General features: G+C 39.7%; 1 protein-coding gene and 1 long non-coding RNA gene across 5 annotated transcripts in view; one reads left to right on the forward strand and one right to left on the reverse strand.

The window, feature by feature from the left end:
* LOC107976324 (uncharacterized) overlaps positions 1 to 8,714 on the reverse strand; it is a 34,197-nt gene extending 25,483 nt beyond the window's left edge. Inside the window, exon 1 of the long non-coding RNA XR_001720198.3 lies at positions 8,617 to 8,714. This is a non-coding gene — a long non-coding RNA (uncharacterized LOC107976324). The remainder of the gene's footprint in view (positions 1 to 8,616) is intronic.
* Positions 1 to 16,448, forward strand: part of CLVS1 (clavesin 1) — a 440,705-nt gene that overhangs the window by 305,483 nt on the left and 118,774 nt on the right. For all 4 annotated transcript variants that reach the window (XM_063817147.1, XM_016959515.4, XM_063817146.1 and 1 more), the window contains one exon: positions 5,785 to 5,959. In XM_063817147.1, coding sequence (XP_063673217.1) covers positions 5,785 to 5,959 — 175 coding nt within the window. The remainder of the gene's footprint in view (positions 1 to 5,784; positions 5,960 to 16,448) is intronic.

Genomic DNA, 16,448 nt, shown 5'->3' on the forward strand with positions numbered 1-16,448 from the left:
TTTCATTCCTTTTTATGTTTGAGTAGTATTCCATGGCATACTACATTTTCTTTATTTACTCACTGATTGATGGACATTTGGGCTGATTCCATATTTTTGAAATTGCAAATTATCCCGCTATAAACATGCGTGAGCAAGTGTCTTTTTCTTATAATGACTTCTTTTCCTCTGAGTAGATACTCAGTGGGATTGCTGGATCAAATGGTAGATCTACTTTTATTTCTTTAAGGAATCTTCATGCTGTTTTCCATAGTGGTTGTACTAGTTTACATTCCCACCAGCAGTGTAAAAGTGTTCCCTTTTCACCACATCCATGCCAACAACTATTATTTTTTTATTTTTTTGATTATGGCCATTCTTGCAGGAGTAAGTTTAGGTATTGCATTGTGGTTTTGATTTGTCTTTCCCTGATAATTGGTGATGTTGAGCATTTTTTCATATGTTTGTTGGCCCTTTGTATATCTTCTTTTGAGAAGTGTCTATTCACGTCTTTAGCCCACATTTTGATGGAATTATTTGTCTTTTTCTTGCTTATTTGTTGGAGTTCCTTGTAGATTCTGGATAGTAGTCCTTTATTAGTTGCATAGTTTGCAAATATTTTCTCCCACTTTGTGGGTTGTCTGTAATAGATGTCTTGCTGCAGCACAAAAAATTAGTATAGGAATATGCCCTGTGATTTCAGAATTGACTAAGAGGCTGCCTCCTATTCCTTCTAAAAAAAAATGTCTCCTTCAACTCCATCATATCTTTACATGGTTATCTGATCACTTATAGCCTTATTTTTCTTATGAGTCTAGCACTGGGATCAAGTTCTGGAATCTCCACTAAAAACTCAAAGCACAAATGGGCCATGTCTTGAAATTTGAATACTTTCTCATTGGTAAGAACTTACTAATTTCCACTATTTAGTATTTCATTTGTATGGTGCTGTTGACTTAGGTTTTAAAGCCTCAGGTGCATAACTCGTATATACAACAGTAGAACCTAAAAATGAGTCACTATTCATAATCTCTAACTGCTCACAGTATAATGATGAAACCCCTGTAGATAAACATTTACTAAGTCCTAACTTGTATAAAATCCTTTATGGGGAAAAAATTTAAGTTTTCTATTTTCTGCTAATAGAGTTCTCTACATTTCACTGGCAATTTGCAGTTCACATAGTCCTCTCACATACATTATCACATTTGAACTTATAATTAATCCAAAACTAATATCCATAACTGACTGTATAAATGCTATGCAAATTATAGAAAAGGGTGGAAGAAATGTAAATATCCATTTGTCATGTTAGTTCATTTTGATACAAGTGCTAAAATACTCTGATAGAATTGTGATTGCAGGCAATAAAATAAATCAAAAAAATTTTCCCCCTGAGTTTTTGGAGTAAAACCATATATAAATGTAAATGATTTGGTAGAATGAAGAAACTCTAGAAATGTCTTCTGTTCTCATTTCTGCAATTTGCATAAAGTAGGTGAACTGCTTATGACCATTTTGGTTTGCTTAGGATCCTTGTTAGAATATTTATGAAGATTTACTCTGGCAGATTATAAACTCTAGAAGGCATTTATTTTTTAAAAATAAACTTTTTATTTACAACAATGTTAGATTTACACAATTACTGTGAAGACAGTACAGAGACTTCCCCTATGTCCTGCCTTCTAATTTCATCTATTATTTTCAGCTTATAGTAGTACAGTGTTACTGTTACGACTAATGAACCATTATTAATACGTTATTCATTAACGTCCATACGTTATTTGGATTTTTTTTTTTTTAGTTTTTACTTAATGTTCTTTTTCTGTCCCAGGATCCCACCCAAGATCCTACATTACCTTTAGTCTTTATGTTTCTTTAGGCTCCTCTTGGCTGTGACAGTTTCTCAGACTTTCATTGTTTTTTGATAAACTTGACAATTTTGAGCAGTACCCGTCAGGTATTTTGTAGAATGTCCCTCAATTGGAATTTGTCTAATGTTTTTCTCATGATTACTCTTGGGTTATATTTATTTGGGAGGGAGATCATAGAGGTCAAGTGCCATTTTCATCACCTTAGGAAGAATAAATACAGTCAACATGATGTATCACTGGCTAGGTTGAGCTGGATCACCTGGCTGAGGTAGCGTTTCTCCACTGTACAGTAACTCTTCTTCCTCTTTCTATACTGTACTCTTTGAAGGAAGCCACAATGCTCAGCTCACTTATGGAGTGGGGAGTTATGCTCCATGTTTTTGAGGGTGGAGTATCTACATAAATTATTAAGTCTGATAGCCATTTTAAATTTTAAAAAGCTAGGAGTCCAGAAGTCAAAGGGTGTTGTAAAAAGCGAAGAGGAAAACAACAAGGAAATTCATACAAGGAAGCCAAGAACTAAGGAAATCAAGGTAATGACTGCAGCTAAGGTAAGAGGTAGGCTTACACTCCTCCACGCTGGCAAAGCTTCATGACTCAAGACACAGTCCATGCAACTCTTTCCTGCCTGCCCAGTTTCTCTGGAAAAGTAAAGCATTCAAACATTTGGAAACTGTAATGAAGTCCATAAACCTTTTACTTTTCTCCTGGGATCATCCCAGGAACATAACATTTCCTTCACTGCCAGTGCCTGTGCTGCAATAAAGGTTGTGGTCTCCAAAATGCATAGAATGGTTTCCAGGCAGAGCTCAGTATTTTCTCTTGGAGTGGGTAAGTGTGGATATGAGTTGAAAAGATGTGCCAGCTTGTAGTTAAAGGAGTAAAATGAGATAGAGATTAAGTAATTTGCTTAAGATCTTCAAAGTTAATTATTTCTATCTTCACCATTCAACTAAAAGTGCTCTCCCACAACCCCCAAAAGAGTATTTGTTGGGAAATTCTTCTTGATCTTTCTTGATCTTCCTATTCTCCTTGATCTTTTTTCTTCATTTGACTTTGTTAACTACCTTTTGGTGTTGGATAGCTATTGCTATGTAACAAACCATCTCAAAACTCTGTGGCTTAAGAAAGCAATCATTTATTGCTGCTTATGCACCTGTGGGTAGCTGCAGTTTATCTAGGCTGGGTTCAACTAGGTAGCACTACTTCTAATGAAAACCTGCTAGTTGGCTGGGGAGTCACTGGTCTGTGTGTCTTTCACCCTAGTTCACAGTTCAGCATGCTGGCTGTGGCATATTTTTTACTATAGCAACGGTAGAAGGGCAAGAGAACAGTGGTAACATCTGAAGTCTCTTGAGAGCTAGGCTTGGAATTGGCATCCTGTCATGGTGCCAGTGGTTAAAGTTACTAATAATGTTTACTGTCAAATCGAGTCACATGAACAAGAGACAAAAAATACACTGTATCCTCAAGGAGGCCATAGCTAGTGTGTGGATACAGGGATAAGTGAAGAATTGGTGTCAGTAACACAGTAATGCAATCTGTCATACCCTTGCTTCTTGAAACATTCTCTTCTTCTTCTTTTTCTTTTTTAACAGAACCTTGATCCTCTCCCCTTTTATTATTTAATTCTTCCTCCTTCAACCTCAGTACTGTATGTAAGCTTTACCTTAGGCTTAACCTTTCCATCCTGACTTTCTCTGTGTTTATGCTCTTCCTAAGAAAGCTTATCTCGACTCAGACTCCCTGATGCCCTAATGATCATTTCCGGTTTACCAATTGGGCATTTCCATTTGGAATTGCCTAAATTCATAATCTTTGCTCCCTTGTTCCTCTTAAATCAATGTTTGCTTCCAATACAAAGCTGTATCTCTGAAAAAGACTTGGGTCTTTGGATAATTGTTTTGATGTGAAAGGAAAAACAAAAGCACACAAAGTCCCAATGAAAACCTATTCTACAACAACAGGAATAGGACATCTCTAAAAATTAAAAGGGAATATATCTGAAAGGAAACCATAATGACAAAAAGAGTATTAAGAACCATTTTCTATGAGAAAAGGTTAAAGTTACAATTTTTTTTAATCTAGAGATTATGTAGGGTATCATGACCACCATGCTTAGATAGTTGAAAGTGTGTGGTGTGGGGAGACTTGAGGGTTTTTTCTATATAGCAGAACTACCCCCACTGGGTGGATTTGAAGGAGGAAAATCTTGGCTTAATATAAGGAAATGATTTTTAGTAAGAAGAACTATACAGAAACAGAATGGGCTAATATCTTTATTTTTCATCTGTGTGACTTCTCTCTCCTGAAAAAGTCTTGCTCCCCCTTTTCCCAATTATCCATAAAATTCCTATCCATTCTTCAAGATTATCCCGAGCCTTCATCCCTCCATAAACTCTTCCCTGACTACTCAAATTGTATTGATTCCTTTCATGTTGCTAATCTACCACCCCTCCCCAACTAAAATAAGAGTCCTTTGAAAGTAGAAATAGGACATTCTAATTTATATCTTTAAGCATGAGGCATAACACTGAGTTTATACCAGGCATTTAGTATATTCTTAGTGGCTTGCATTTTTTTTTTTTTTTTTTATGAGACAGAGGCTGGCTGCAACTCCCAGGCTGGAGTGCAATGGCGCGATCTCAGCTCACTGCAACCTTCACCTGGGTTCAAGCGATTCTCTTGCCTCAGCCTCCCAAGTAGCTGGGATTACAGGTGCCTGCCACCATGCCCAGCTAATTTTTGTATTTTTAGTCGAGACGGGGTTTCACCATGTTGGCCAGGCTGGTCTCAATCTCCTGACATCAGGTGATCTGCCCGCTTCGGCCTCTAAAAGTCCTGGGATTACAGGCATTAGCCACCGCGCCCGGCCCTGGCTTACATTTTTATCACAGATTTCCTGATTTCTAATCTGGAGTCATTGGCTTTGAACCAGATTGGAATGCTCAAGAATCTGATTGTTTCACACTGATTTCACAAGAGGACTTGGCTTCTGATTTTAAGGAAAACTTAGGGGGAGTAGCAGATTTTGCCATCACTTGCCATCCAAGCTCATATTTTCCTGCTCACCAAAGAAAAACACTGAATCTAGAGATCCTCTAAGATCTTAGATTTATAGCTCAGATAATTTACTGAGTGAAATAGAGTGAATTTGCCATCACTTCTTCATGTCTGAAAATTATTTAAAACAAAAATCACGTGGCAAATGGGCATATATGATGTGGAGGAATACACACAGAACTGGAGAGCTGTCATTCTAGTTTGTATTCAGGTCTGCCTGTTGTCATAGTTACTGATGTACTCAAAGCGAATTCCCTCCCAAATCACACTCTGTAGACCTTCACTGAAAATAAGTCATACTTCCTGTTTTATTTTTCTCTATCCAAGAATTGAAGCTAAAAAATAGCATCAATGGCATGAATGTTTCTACATTCTTAGCAGGATTTTTTAAACACAAAGGAAATAAAAGAGCTTTCATCAAAATAAACGCCTCTGATTGAGGCCTCACCTCATTTGTTCAGCAATGATTCATTGTACTGGGGAAACAACTATGATTATGGCGCAATCCCTACCCTCAAGGACATCAGAGCTCTGTGAGGGAGAAAGATGGGTAAGGGATGCATTTCAACAAAATGCAATTGGGGCTGTGGAGGAAGCAGGGTATGGAAAGCCACAGGAACACAGAAGAGGGACATCTCATTAAGTTTGGGGTGCAGAGCCAAGGGAGGTGTCTAACCTGCAAGTCTTGAAGCATTATTGCTGTGAAGTTTAGCAAATGTATTTTCAGTCCCTTTGGGTACAGGACGCAAGTGTGACCCTCCAGGCTGGGTTCATGGAGCAGTGGCATGCGGAGGCCAGCACTGTTGCACGCAACGTGCTATCACCGGCTCATATTCACACACAGCTCTCCTTTCTGCTCTGGCTGCAGGAACTCCTTCACAGACATCCTTCGTGCCATCCTGCTGTTATTGGAAGTCCTAATCGAAGATCCGGAGCTTCAGATAAATGGCTTCATTTTAATTATAGACTGGAGTAATTTTTCCTTCAAACAAGCCTCCAAACTGACACCTTCAATCCTTAAACTGGCCATTGAAGGGTTGCAGGTATGTTCAATGAATGCGCAATACAAGACCATGTGTGGCAACATACTTTTAAAAAAATTATCGCAACCAAAGTAATATTTATCCTTTGGAGTGGAAAAAGGAAACTTGGATTAAATTCATCTGAGTACTCCATGTTTTTGCCTCAGCCAGAGTTTTAGATGCTTTTTAAAATTAACTTTCATTTTCATTAATAACTCCAAATTACTGTTACCCCAGGCACAAATTATCCTCTGTAGCAATAATGAATAAAGCTCCAAGATGTTCGGCTTAATCCATCAGAGAGTTCACAAAAATTAAAACTAGGAAACATCTGCTTTATGATCATGTCATATACAGGGGTGGCATGGGGCTTTCAGAAGCATTTTTGTGCCCCAGAAATGCACCCTGCAGATCACTACTTCCAAGAGTGTAACATGCTACCGGGCTTGCGCTTAAGTGGATCACTTCAGTGCAAACAAAGGAAGCAGATGAAATTACCTCCTGTTTGTATGACCACTTATGAGGATTTTGGAGAAGAGGTTTTTGGGCTACATGGAGGGTAGAATGGTTAGTCTTTAGGGTTCTTTCTACTTTCTAAGGATCTGGGATTCTATGAGAAGTAACTCAGAAAGGCAATGCTGCTTAGCTTTCTGGTGACACATTATTACAAATTACTATTACTATAACAAATTAAGGGCATAGTTTGGAGACATTTTGAATCAGTATAGATAAAACTTATGTCCCTTCTTAATTTCATAGGCAGATTAACTCTATGGAGTGACCCTCTCCCCATAGATGGCAGTTATAGGCAGCTATGTATATAGCAAAATATGACATTCTCAGATCAAGTAGTCATTACTCATGCTCTTCAAAGTGCAAGACTAGGACACATTTCAATCATCCATTACACTCCACTGAAATAATTGGTGGGTCTGTTTCTTACATTATGACTTCTTCCTATTTGGCCCCCAGCAAATATCTGGCACGTAGTGGGCCTCTGATAAGCATGTATTTATTGAATGGATCTTATTTTACTGAAATGTATCCTATTTCCCAGAGGAGGAGAAGTAGGGCAGGCATTTCAGAAAAGAAACAGCAAGTCCACATTGTTCCAGGGATGCCACATTGTCCTGGGTGGCTACATCATATAGTGTATTTGGGGGACATTTGTAAAATTGCTTTTGAATGTACAGACTACATGGAGCATCCTGCCTTGCCTAATCATAGACTTCTGTGTTCTTTTCCATCAGTCACTTCCTCTTAGCTCTAACTCCTTTTCTCCAACCTCCTCTCACCTAAGCCTCTGAACATCTGATCTCTCTCTCTTTAAAGCTTTTATCAAAGGAAGTTTTAAAGTAAGCTTCAGGTCTTATATCATGCGCTTAAATTATGCTGACCATATCTCTAGGAATTTCTGTACAAGCTGCATGTAATCTTACCTTTTTTAAAAAAGATAATTTATTACATGTGCAAGTAACTGTGATTCAAGTTCTAGCCCTTTATACATTTTTTTTCTTAAATCAGTAAGAAAAATGTCCTTTATCCAACCCTATGTTCCAATTTTTCTCCCTGAAAATGTATGGATTACTTAATACGTCCCTTGAAAAGTTCAATAGGTTGATGTGAACCTACTGAGATCTTACTGAATTAATCCATGCGAATGTGTTTTAAAAGGTAATGCTATACATAAATCAAAGCTATTCTTGTGGGAAATACTAGAAGACCTTTGGAGGGGCAACTTGGGTCCCATTTGGGCCTTCAGTTGTCACACGCCAGGGTCCAAGATGAATTTCATAATGTCCTATGGCTTTGGTTAAGGAACAGCCCGCCTATCATGGAGAGGAAGCCCATGGTCCCTGGGGAGCTGAGCTGGGGTACAGTTCCTTCATCAAGGATAGGGGCTCCACCATCCCATGCTTTTTAGCTTGTTGACTTGGCCATGCTGAGGAAGCACTCAGGGCTACTGAAGACAATTCTGCTCTTGCCCACAGTGGATGGTCAACTCTGCCCAGCTACTTAAAACTTCTCACTTCAGGCTATCTGCTCTCTGGTTTTGGGATATTCAGATGCCCCGGTCAATCTACCACTGGCTCTCCTAGCAACTTTTTTCAGGTAGCCATTAACCCCTCTGATGTCTTGAAAAAGCCATAAGTGGTACTAAGCAGAGTTCATTCCTTTGTGGTCAGCAGTACTGTGCAAGGAGGGCCCAATACAGGTGTCCATTTGTTAGCCACAAAAATTCAAGATAAATTCCAACACCACTGGCAGACTTTAATAGGGAAAGGAAAAGCCACATGCAGCCAGCATCAATGAGAGAAGAAAAGCCACATACTTCCTTCCTCCCATGCACCCTCAGAGAGACCTGAAGAAGCCAGCCATCCTTTGGACATGTGGGAGGTTGTGAGGGAGGGAGATCCTGTGTTCCAGTGCAGAGAACTTGCTCTCTCTGCCATCCCGCCTTTTCTAGCGTAGGTGTGAGAAAGTGGCCTTGTCAGGGGAAATAAGCAGTCCAATTTGGTGCTAGGCCATCTGGTTTGGGATTTCAGCTGTTTGTTTATAGCATTTGTCTAGGATTACCTGCTTCTCAACCTCTGGAGAATTTTGGGCCTTGGGTTATGAAACCCTCCCCCCTTTCCCCACCCTCCCCCATCTCCACCACCAAATGGGTAATACAATACCTCCTGCAGGGACAAGGTGGTTGGGCCCCTCCCAGACAGCCCAATCTTTAGGCAGTGAGAATAGAAGGTCATTCTGGGTCAATCCTGCACGTTGCATCACAGCATGGTTCCAGAACCTGGAGCTTTAGTCCTATTACCATGGTTCCTAGTTCTCCATAAAGACAGTTGTTGAAGGAGAACTTTGATTAGTAATTGCTACACGTTGGGTTGTTGACTACTAATTGTTACACTTTGAGTTCTCTGGGGAGCAGACTATGATGTGACTAACATGCCAAAGATTTATTAGGGAGTGCTCTTTGGGTCAACACCTGTTGGGGAAGCTACTACAGAAGAAAGTTGGACAGTAGGAGAAATTAAGCTGGGATTCAGTCATCTCCAGTGAAGCCTCGGACATTCTGAAGCCGGCATGAGCATTTGCAGTTTGACTTAACAGTCAGGGCTTTATATGCACACAGCGCTCAGTCACTGTGTGCTGGCTGTCCTAGGAAAAGGTAGTAAACTTGGGCAAAGTGGTTCTCTTCAGCTAGAGGTTCCAAAGGGAGCTGTTATCTGAGGACTTTCTGGCAGCCCTCTCAGTGGCTGGGCAGCATATCAGAGCATCTGTAATAAGCAAAAGATGTTTGGAATATCTTTTGGAAAAGCCATTGCAATGTAACATCAAGAAGCTTCTATTATTCTGAATCAGGATATATACCTGTGTTTTCAGGATTACTCACATTCCCAATAGACCCCAAAGTGGATGGGATTCTAGGTACTATAGAGGCGATGGGCACTGGGCTAGCAGGCAGGGGACAGTGTTCTATTTTGGTCTACCAGTTGTATTTCTGTGCTTTAAAAAAGTAATTAATACTACTTCTGACCATAATCATTAAAAAATGGCATGTGCATGGAGCTTGGTTATGCCCTTCACAGGCTTATTAATGAGTCATTATAACAATCATATTGAAGGCCTCTCTTTAGGGATCATCAGATTTTTACATCAAAATTTATCTTGTATCAGCCAGTTATGAAATGCTAATAGTGTATGTATTATAAATTCCTCCTTTTAGAGCAATGCTTTGAAGAATTGTCATTGTTTAGAATATTAAGTTGCCCCAGTTACATAAATATTCTATAAATATTAGTTCAAAAAATCTTAGTCAAAATACTAATTTTGAGAGTGCTTGAAAGTCATATACTCCTGCTGGGCTGTTTGATCTTTAAATGTGGTCAATATAAAGTCTAAAAGAGCCGTTGTATCTGTTCATTACAATTTGTTTAAATTTTAATCAAACAAAGTAATATTTATGCTACCATTTTAATACAGCTCAACGTTATTCTCAGTTCTGCTGGGGATTTCTGGCAGAATGAGAAGTCTTGCTCTTGAGCTTTGTGACATGTCCAAAATCAATTTTTGGAATTATTTTTTATAAATCACTGCAGCCCAGTGATTACAATCAATGTACTGTGTTTATCAATGTTCAGCCAACCCAGATACTTCAAGAGCTACCTTCCTCAAGTGTTTCACTTAGGAAGAGTTACAGTCTTGTGTCCTGTAGGCTATTTAAAAATATTTGATTCCTTGAAGGACCCAGATATTTGTTATGGATTTAGAGAAGTGTATTTTTCACTTTCTGGAAGAGATCCAGAAAGCGATCTATTTTTTGTTTTTTTCTCATTTTCATGCCTATGTCATTATGGTCTAGCCATTCTGAACACTTTATGCGTTCATTAACTCTTTATTCAAGGTTTATTGTGTGACCTTTTTTTTTTCTGTTAAATTGTTTTTTATGACTTTATATCAACTTTGATTCAACTTCTTCCAACAGTTTTGAGCCACTTTAGTAGAAAAGGAGGTCCGTTGCTTTTCCAACTCTTTTCTTTTTTTGACCCTAAATGATGACTTTCTAACTTTTAGTCCAGGTAGGATGGAACATGGAGCAATGCTCAGAGGCTTAGCCAACTGCAAATCACCTATCTCCCTAGTGTCCTTTATTTATTTAATTATTTTTTTGTGTTACGAGAATTACGTTTTTTTCCTTTCAACTTTTATTTTAGGCTCATGGGGTACATGTGCAGTTTTGTTACGTGGGTAAACTGTACGTTGCTGAGGTTTGGTGTGCAGATTATTTCATTACCCAGGTAGTGAGCATAATACTCAATAGGTAGTTTTTTGTTCCTCGCCCTCCTTCTACCCTCCAACTTTAAGTAGGTCCTGGTGTCTATTATTCCCTTCTTTGTGTCTATGTGTACTCAGTGTTTAGCTCCTACTTATAAGTGAGAATGTGAGGTATTTGATTTTTTGTTCCTATGTTAGTTTGCTTAAAATTATGGCCCCCATTTGCATCCATGTTGCTGCAAAGGACATGATTTCGTTCTTTTTTATAGCTGCATACTATTCCATAGTGTATATTTATCACATTTTCTTCACCCAGTCCACTGTTGATGAACATCTAGGTTGATTCCATGTCTTTGCTATTGTGATAGGGCTGTGATGAACATATGCATGCATGTGCCTTTGTGGTAGAATGATTTATATTCTTTTGGGTATTTACCCAGTAATGAGATTGCTGGGTTGAATGGTAATTCTGTTTTTAGCTCTTTGGCATCTCTTTTTTAATACTCCTCAAACCTTGGTTTATTCTCTCTGGCTTCCTTCCCACAGCCTTCCCCCTTTTCCAAAACATGATATGTTCACTTCTCTTTGGCAAATCCAAAGTGCCATATTCACTCAAAAGATTAGAACGATGAAAAGTCTGTCACATCAATGGGCAATGGTAGTTCATGAGTATCAATGATGGATCATATTGTGATTAGTAATTTTGACAGTCAGGTTGGGCAGATGCATTTCAAGTTAGCAATATTAATATATTCACACCAATTCTGCAGTCCATACGTCAGATATGCAGACATCCTGACTTGTGGTGTATTCATCCAACATAAAGTATGGGTCAGCTAGTCTTCTAAACAGGAGTACAGCAGGGAAAAAAGCCAACCTGGCTTCCAGGTGCTTACAGTCAGTCTAGGGCCTTACTTCTCCAGGTGTAGTCCACAAACCAGCACTACCAGCAGAACTGAGAGCTGGTTAGAAATGCAGATTCTCAGGCCCTGCCCCAGACATACTGAATCAGAGCTGTATTTCAACAAGTCCTTAGGGTGATTTGCATGCATATTAAAGTTTGCGAAGCCCTGCCCTAAAACATGGTATTATAGTAGAACGTGATGGATATCAACTTTAAGCACCGCAGATGCCCCTGGAGGGTTAGTTACAACCCAAAGTGCTGACCCCACTCCCAGAGTTTCTGATTCCATAGATCTAGAGCAGAGCCCAAGAATTTACACTTCACACACACTTCCAGGAGATGCTGATGCTGCTGGTACAAACCACACTTTGGTGTGGGTGAGAGTAGAGCCCACTGTCTGGGCTTCAGTCTTGGCTATGCCCCTCAAAGACCTCAGGCAAATCATTCACTTTCTGGGTCTCGGTTTCCTCATTTGTGAAATGTGGTGTCAGTACCCTCCTCAGAGGTTTATGGTGAAAATCAAATAGTACATGCAACCTGCCTGGTAGACAGCCAGTGGCTACTCAATGTTAGAGTGTTGTTGAAAGAATGAAGAGGGCAGCCCTTGTCTGTGGGCCCATGTGGCTCTAGTGCACTCATTTAAATGAAATCACTCTCAATTGCCCCAGCGCCGTAATTTGGATCTCTGAAAATTAGACTTTACCAGCCTGTTCACTGGCCCTAAACAAGAGAGTTCCTTATTTCTGCTCACTATAGGTAATGACTTAGGGTGAGATTGGTGTCACCTGCCCACGCAGTGACACTGGAGGCACTTTTTCTTTCTGTTCATGTGGTGTGATCATTTTAATTATCACCTGACAATTGAGGGATGAATCCTTTCCCAATGCCTTTGCAGTGTGGTGATTAATGAGGCTGAAATGCACCTCTTTCATCCTGTAGAACTCTCTTCAGCAGTAACATTTATAGCATCTTTTATTAATTTTTACAGTTTTCATATATTAAAGAATATTAGATAGAACAGATGGAAGGAGAAGGATATTTGCGTTTTGTCAAGAAGTTTTTTAATTCATGTTTTCTAAACACTCTGGTGATGCTTGAAGGACACTTTTTCTCTAGGCAAACTATGTTTTACCTCCTCAGGTCACAAAGCTGTAATTTTGAATTTGCAAGAGGGCATTATGTTATGATATGAATATTAGAGGAATAAATATCTCCTCTAATGCTCTACCTTATTAAGTATCAATTAAACTCAGGAAGATAATTAGGGCTAATGACACTCTGGTGATTCTGATGGTAGGCTCAGTATGGCCCATTTTAAATAGTTCCATTTAAATGAGTTTATCTTTGGTGTACTTTTGATAAATGGTGTTTTCAGACTCCCATGCATTATAAACCTCACCAGCCCTCTGATTCATCCATTTAGGAAGCAGTCACTAAGCTGTTACTTCCAGCCAGTCACAAAGATAAACAGATGCATTTCCTCTTCTCAGGAAGGTCATAGTTCAAAGCAGAGGTGGACTTACAAAGAAATGATTTCTTTAAAATATTTGGAAAAAGAGACATGTACCAAGCTAATAAAATCCCAGAGGAGGAATCCAATCTAGCCATGTGGAGTTAGGAATGGCATCCTGGGCAAGGCCAGGCCTCAGCTGATACTTAGCAGGTAAGCGTGGAATAGTAAGTGAAGATGCAAGAAGTGCTTACAGACAGTGGAGAGAATACAGACAAAGACAGAGACACAGCTCAGTAGGAGAGAGAAACAGAATTAATTTAATTTTTCTGGAATGCACAAGCACCAGGCAAGGAGCTTGTTTGCCCCTGCACCATGCTAAGGAGTTTGTTCTCTTCCTGCAGACTTAGAGAGCCACTGGACATATGGAAGCAAGATGGCAACACAGATTTATATTTCACATGGGATTAATTTGGTGGCTATGAGCAGGGAGGGGTTAGAGGCAGGAGAACCAATTAAAAGGCAACTGCAATAATTTACATAAGAAATGATAAGCATCTGAACTAGGAGTGATAAAAGGGATTCAATAACCACATAGGAAGAAAGATAAGGCAATGGTTGAGGGTTGGCTGCGTGGGAAGTGGTGGTGGAGGAGTTAAGGATGAAGGTCAGGTGTGAAGCTAAGGTGAAGGGTGAATGGTGATGCCGACTGGTGATATCGTGCAGACAGAAACGGGCAGGTGTGGGAGGTAATGAGCATTTTTTTAGGGGTTAGATATGCTGAATTTAAGATACTGTGGATACCTTCATCATTTACATTAAATCTGAGCTGAAGGAAGAGAAAGAGGTTTAGGATGGATCCATAGATTTGGTGGTACTTGAAATCAGAGGAAAGAAAAGATCATTCAGAAAAAACCTAGGGAGGGAGAGGCAGTGACTGAGAAAAGAACCCAAGTGAAGAGCAATACATCATGAACAAGTTAGATGAGAAGCAGGAGAATGGGGAGACCGGGACAGGAAGCTGTGAGAAGAATCAGGACAGAAACTAAGGAACTGGGGCTTTGGAAAGAAACCATGGCAGTGCAGTGGTGGGGGTGTCATCTAGAGAGCTCTGGGTTGAAGCAGGGTAGAGAAAGGAAGATAACTCTGCTAAGAAATGTGTCCACAAACCACAGGTGGTGGGGGCATAGAGGAAACCGGAGGAGAGGGAGCAGGAGCATGGTGGTGGAAGAAGTATTCCATCATACTTTCCGTTGGGCAAGATTTTCACGAGAAGAATATATTAAGGGTCTTCAAATAGCTGGGGGAGATTGATCTTGACAAAGGACTGGCCTCTGTGAATTGTTTAGTTCCACGTTAATATTTCTCAGTGCACCAAAGAAGAGATCTCTGCCTCTCATTATTATAAAATGAAGTGTGATATGGCTGTCCAGGGACTCTGTTCTGAATACACTATGTAATATATTAGCAGAAATAGAGACTATTACAAGTTTCTAGTCCTGTCAGTGTTCTAGGGGAGCTAGCATCAGAGTTAAAGCAGCATTTGGCATTCTTGAAGGGACTCTGTTGGAAAGAAACTCTGTGGAGAACCTTGCCCTGCACAGCCCACACTCTCTGGTGATTAAACTACAGGTGTTAAAAATAATGCCCTTGCAAAAGAATTAGTGAAAAAAAAGAGGAGAGGAGGGCATTTACATAACAGGACAATTCTCTGTATCTTCCAGGCTGAGCTAGACCAGAGTTGAAGTTGAAACAATGTCATGAAAACTATCACTTTTTTCTGTCCATCTCTCAGTCTCACTTTTCTCTGTACTGACTTTATTTTCAGTCAGGATTTTTTCATAATGTAACAGTGAAGACTGAAAGTTTCAGGTATACGTGACCTCTAGTGTCTGCGTCGTCTGTGTTCTTGGCAGGAGTGAGGGGATTGAGGGGTGCTCTGGCTAAATGAGATCTTGAGCCCACCCAAGGTTCTACACCTGAAACATAGAGACTAAAATGTTGGGGGGTAGTCCCCAAAAGATGCCAGGCAATGACAAGCATTTCCAATTAGAAACTTAAGGAGGTAGAAATTTGAGGGACTTTTTTGTTGCATTTTTTAACTTACTTCCAATACATCACCCGGAAATTGGAAAGTTGGTTATTGTTTCTGTTAGGCAATTAATTCCATGGATAGGCTTGGGAAAATTGCTTGACACCTGGAGACCTGAGATTCTTTATGAGCAAGAACTGAGGGGATTGAACTGCAGCAGTGGTTCTCATACTTTATAACTCCCAGAATCACTGGAGAACTTGTTAAAACCTTGATTCTAGAATCCTAACTTTGGAGTGTCTGATTCAGTAGTTTGGGGTGTGAGGGTAAGAATTTGCATTTTCAACAAATTCCCAGATGATGCTGCAGGTGGCTGAAGGACCACGCTTGATAAACCCTGGACTTCATAAATCTTTACAACCCTTCTCATCTTCTAATGCTATGAATCTGTAATTTTACCTATACAGAAATAGCCTTAGAGCCTAGGTCAGGATGGGAAGTAGGTTTGCTCTCACATATCAAATTTAAACAATTAGAATGCAGTATTGAGAAGAATTCTGATGTAAATGCCATGCTCAGCTGAAAAAGAGTATTGTGACTGATTCATGATTTTCCTTCAGTGTGGATGGTACCCAGGCAATCCTGCCACATATTGGCCCTCTCTGATGTGGGAATTTCTAGCTCAGGAGGCAGTCTAGTGTTCATGATATAAGTCTAGTGTTCATGATATTAGAAATAAGCAAAATAACCATAGGGAATGACAACTATCTCAAGCTCATTTTTTCTAGTCTACGGTAAATACAGGGATGCTGCTGCTGATGGTAATGATGATCATGATGATGATAGCAGTGATGGTAACCTATTAGTCTGGCACTTAAAATACTTTCACAAACATTATCTTATTTGATCCTCCCTACACCCCTTTCATTAAGTGGAGCAGGAGAGCAACAAATCATCACTTCAAAATAAGAATATGAAAAAGATTGATTGAAACAATCAAACATCAATTTCCAATAAAATTTTAATTGCCTTTGAGGCCAACTAAAGACCTTGGACTTTTTGTTGTATTCCACCATGGGAGAAAGTGTAATTTGTTTGAATAAATAAGTGGTAACATATAGTCCAAATTCACCGAAAAAGAACATTTGTTGCTAAGAAACTAGTAAGACTGGGCGTGGTGGCTCATGCCTATAATCCTAGCACTTTGGGAGGCCGAAGTGGGCAGATCACCTGAGGTCAGGAGTTCAAGACCAGCCTGGCCAACATGGTGAAACTCCGTCTCTACTAAAATACAAAAATTAGCCGGTCGTGATGGAGGGTGCCTGTAATCCCAGCTACTCTGGAGGCT

The sequence above is a fragment of the Pan troglodytes genome, chromosome 7, assembly GCF_028858775.2.
Source record: "Pan troglodytes isolate AG18354 chromosome 7, NHGRI_mPanTro3-v2.0_pri, whole genome shotgun sequence".
NCBI classification, from domain to species: Eukaryota; Metazoa; Chordata; class Mammalia; order Primates; family Hominidae; genus Pan; species Pan troglodytes.